This window comes from Benincasa hispida, chromosome 12 (assembly GCF_009727055.1).
Source record: "Benincasa hispida cultivar B227 chromosome 12, ASM972705v1, whole genome shotgun sequence".
In the NCBI taxonomy this organism is placed as follows: Eukaryota; Viridiplantae; Streptophyta; class Magnoliopsida; order Cucurbitales; family Cucurbitaceae; genus Benincasa; species Benincasa hispida.
In genome coordinates this window covers 74862522-74866963 of record NC_052360.1, presented here as the reverse complement: position 1 = coordinate 74866963, position 4442 = coordinate 74862522, and the positions used below count along the sequence as shown (strand labels likewise).

General features: G+C 30.3%; 1 protein-coding gene across 1 annotated transcript; it reads left to right on the top strand.

The window, feature by feature from the left end:
* Window positions 1–1683: 1683 nt before the first annotated feature.
* Window positions 1684–3707, top strand: LOC120092909 (cytochrome P450 81Q32-like). The gene is made up of 2 exons (XM_039051154.1): window positions 1684–2621; window positions 2933–3707. The coding sequence occupies exons 1-2, from the start codon at window positions 1734–1736 to the stop codon at window positions 3557–3559; spliced, it is 1515 nt and encodes a 504-aa protein (XP_038907082.1). The 5' UTR covers window positions 1684–1733; the 3' UTR covers window positions 3560–3707.
* The last annotated feature ends 735 nt before the right edge of the window (window positions 3708–4442 follow it).

The window sequence follows — 4442 nt, the reverse complement described above, 5'->3', positions numbered from 1 at the left end:
CAACTGTATATTAGTACTAATTCAAAATGAATTGAATGTAGATCATTGGTTTATCAATAATACATCATAATGAGCTCAAATTACAATTTTATGTATCAGTAGTTTACCAACACACTCATTCAAATTTTATTTAAACTATAACTTAGATGTATTTAACAACAGTCATTAGAAATTCATTTAATATACATTTAAAAATGTATTGATAGTATATCATCATGATCTAACTTCATTTTAAGTATTGTATAGATGAATCAATATATAGTATATCGACGCTTATTTAAATTTTTATTTAAACGGTAACATTTCATGTATAACTTATATACTTTATATTTGGTATATCAGTCAGAGTCCATGAATAATAACAAATGTACAAACATTTGTTGTTGATAAATATGGCAATACATGAATGATAATTTTGATATATCAATTATATAACTTATATAATTTATGTTTGATAGATTAGTCAAATGATATACCAAATATAATGCATATCAAATGATTGATATACTAGATATAAAATAAATATATTACAGATATACATGTTGATGCACCAACAAAGATAAATTTGAAATAATAAAAAATGAAAATTTGCTTTAATTTTTTTTTTTTTGTTACATTTGCAAATTCTAAAAAATCATTGCTGAATTTGTAATTTAAAAAAATATTTGTTGCTATTCTTGCTAGTGCCCCTAAAAGATAACTTTAATTGATTATATTTATGTCGTTAAAAGTTTTTTCTTAAAAAAAATGGTTAAAAATTCAAAAACAAATTCTAAGATGTTTATTTTTATTTTTTTATTTTGAAGTATAAGGTTTAAAAGGAAAGGGTAATTTTCATAAATAAAAAAATAAGAAAAACTATTTATATAAATTAACAAAATTTAATCTTTCTTAATAGAGGTTAATAGAAGTCTATGAGTGATACAAATTGATAGAACTCTATCATTCATATTATGTGATAGACATTGACAGAAGTCTATAAATGTCTATTAGTGTTTCCTTTTTTTTCTATTTTTTTAAATAGTTTGACATTTTTTCCATATGCAAAAATTTTTCATAAGAAAATAAAACCCAAAATACATAACCAAAATAATATTTTAAGCAATTATTATCATTGATTAATTCAAGAAAAAAGAGTTATTATTATTTTTTTAAAAAAAAAAAAAAAACTTGGTGCCTATCCCTTTGCAATGAAATAAAATTTTGTAGAGAGATCTTTTAAGGGAAAATATTTCAAATGGTAAAACTGCTGAAAATATTTACAAAATTTCGAAACTATGAATGATAGACGTTGATAGACACTAATAGACTATCAGCGTCTATCATTGATAGTTCTAAAATTTTGTTATGTTTTTTGTAAATATTTTGATTCATTTTTTTATTACACGACCAATTAATGTTTGAATAATAATTCTTTCCGATCAATTCCTTTTTGAATCTCGATACGTGCAATTCCCTCAACACCAGAAAATATTCTCATGTTTTTTTTACATAATTTCGGATACAATCTCGTATTATTTAAAAACAACAATTTTTATTATTATTATTTTTTTACAAAAATCGAATTGTTTTTATTTTTTTCGTTGTTTATCAAAGGCGGGAATTAATTACTTTTTTTTTTTTTTTTTTTTTAAGTGGAGATGGAGCAATGAATACTATCTTGTTATATATGCTTCCTTTATCAATAATAACCCATTTCATCCTCAATATCTCACAAATTCATTTGAGACTCCATGGAAACCACCACCTATTTTCCAGTTCTGATTACTTTCTTGGCTTTGATTTCCATATTCTTGTTCCAAAACAGAAAACACACAACCAAAACAAATCTCCCTCCAAGTCCTCTGGCTCTCCCCATCCTTGGCCATCTTCATCTCCTCAAACACCCAATCCACAGAACTCTTCACTCTCTCGCCCAAAACCACGGCCCCATTTTCACTCTCCGTCTCGGCTCTCGTCCTGTCGTCGTCGTCTCCTCCACCTCCGCCGTCGAAGAATGCTTTACAACAAATGACATCGTTTTCGCAAACCGCCCTCAATTCGTTTCCGGCAAGTACCTCAGCTACGGTAACACCACTCTTGGAGCCGCCCCATACGGCGATCACTGGCGCAACCTAAGACGGTTGAGCGCAACCGAAGTCTTGTCGTCCATTCGGTTGAACATGTCAGCCGGAATCCGGAAGGAAGAGATCAAGATTTTGCTAAGGAAATTGTACAAAGTTTCAGGAACAGAGTATGGAAAAGTGAAGTTGAAAACTCCGTTTTCGGAGTTGACGTTCAACATGATAATGAGAATGGTGGCTGGAAAAAGGTATTATGGGGAAGAGGTGAGTGAATTGGAAGAGGCGAAGAAATTCAGAGAAATTATGCAGAAATCGTTTCAATTGGGATCATATCCAGGGGATTTCTTGCCATTCTTGAAATGGGTTGATTGGCAATATGCCAAAAGATTGGAAAATCTTGGGAAAGATATGGATTTGTTCTTGCAGAATTTGGTGGATGAACATCGAAGAAATCAAGGGGATGGGAAACAGGGGAATACAATGATTAGCCATATCCTCTGTTTGCAGAAGACTCAGCCTGATTATTACACCGATGAAATTATCAAAGGCCTTATCGTTGTAAGTCTTGAGATTTTTTTCTTCTTTTGCTAAGTAAAAATTTGGCTAATCTAAAGAAAAAATAAAAAGGTCTAGATTCCAAATTTAGTCGTTCAACTTTTAGATCTATATATATTTGGTTATTCGATTTTCAAAATAACATAGTCTTCCAACTTTAATATTTAAGTCACATTAAATACAAAGTTTCTATGTTTTAATTTTAATATTTTTAATTTTAATGTAGATTACAATTTTTGTCTAACGTGGATAGTTTTGAAAATTTACGGAAAAAAAAGACATTGAACATATTCTGTTTTTCTTTGAATTTGCAGACAATTTTATCAGCAGCAACCGAAACATCATCGGCGACAATAGAGTGGGCAATGTCAAATCTCCTCAACCATCCAGAAGTATTAAACAAGGCAAAAAATGAACTTGACAAACAAATTGGACAAGACAGACTCTTAGATGAAGAAGATATCTGTAATCTACCATACCTTCAAAATGTAATTTCAGAGACACTACGCCTTTATCCACCAGCTCCGCTCTTAGCTCCACATTTTTCATCGAGTAGTTGTTGTCTAGGAGGATACCATATTCCTGCCAACACTATGTTGATGGTCAATGCATGGACCATTCAAAGAGATCCCAAAGTTTGGGAGGACTCAACAAGCTTTAAACCTGAGAGATTTGAAAGTGAGGGAGGAGGTAGCAGCAACAACAATGGCTACGGATTCTTGCCATTCGGATTGGGAAGGAGGGCTTGCCCTGGGATGGGGATGGCCAACCGTGTGGTGGGCTTGACTTTGGGCTCATTGATTCAGAGCTTTGAGTGGAAGAGAGTGAGTGAAAAGGAGATTGACATGACTGAAGGTCAAGGGATCTCTATGCCTAAAGTTGAGCCATTGGAGGCCTTGTGTAGAGCTCGTCCCATCATGAAAAACCTTGCATTAGATTAATTGTTGGTGTATTTTTTGAATGTTAGACACTTTTCATGTTGAAAATAATTTGTTAATGTTGCAAGTCAAGTGAGGAATGGGAACCACTTTGTTGAATTCTAATGAGATGTCTTTGCTGCCAAAGGATTCTGATTGAATCGAGTGATATTGCAACTCTATAGTGATATTGAATTGTCGATTTGAGGTTAATATTGAATTTATCGATTTCATGTTGAAATATTTTGTGGTTTTTTATTTTTAAATAGTTTGATAATATTGATTTTTTCAACTATTTGGATTAATTGTCAATTGAGGATCTCGTCAACCTCGGTTTTTCGGTCAATTGCCAATTGAATTTCTTGTTCCTGTTTCTAAGTCTTCTTGATCAATAGTTTGGTGTTCTTGCCAATGGTTCTTAGTTCTTGATTGATAAGTTTGTGAATTTGAATCTAAAGTTTGATTGATAATTCAAATTTAGATAAAATTAATTATATTTTGAATCCGATTTAATTTTGATTAATCATTTGTGTATTTAAGTTTAAATTTGATTAATCATGTTGTGTTGTGGTTTAAATTTAAATTTGATTGATAATGTGGTAAATTTAAATTTAAATTTGATTGATATTTTGGTGAATTTAAATTTGATTGATGACATTTGGTGATATTCACATGTTTGTATTGAAATAATTGTATTATGTGTATGCAATTATTGGGTATTTTTTGGTAAAGATTATTTGGTATTCTTTTTCCATTATTTTTTTATACAATAATATTATTATATTATTGTGTCTTATATTTTAGATTTGATTTGTCAAAATAATATGTTACTAAAGTAGCCTTTGTTATCTAGATTAGTTTAATTCTAAAATATAAGATGTGCATATTCATAGATTTATGCAGATAA

Coding starts and splice junctions, on each gene's coding strand:
- LOC120092909 (XM_039051154.1), top strand. CDS start 1,734: ATGGAAACCACCACCTATTTTCCAGTTCTGATTACTTTCTTGGCTTTG. Junction 2,622..2,932: donor TTATCAAAGGCCTTATCGTT/GTAAGTCTTGAG, acceptor TTGAATTTGCAG/ACAATTTTATCAGCAGCAAC.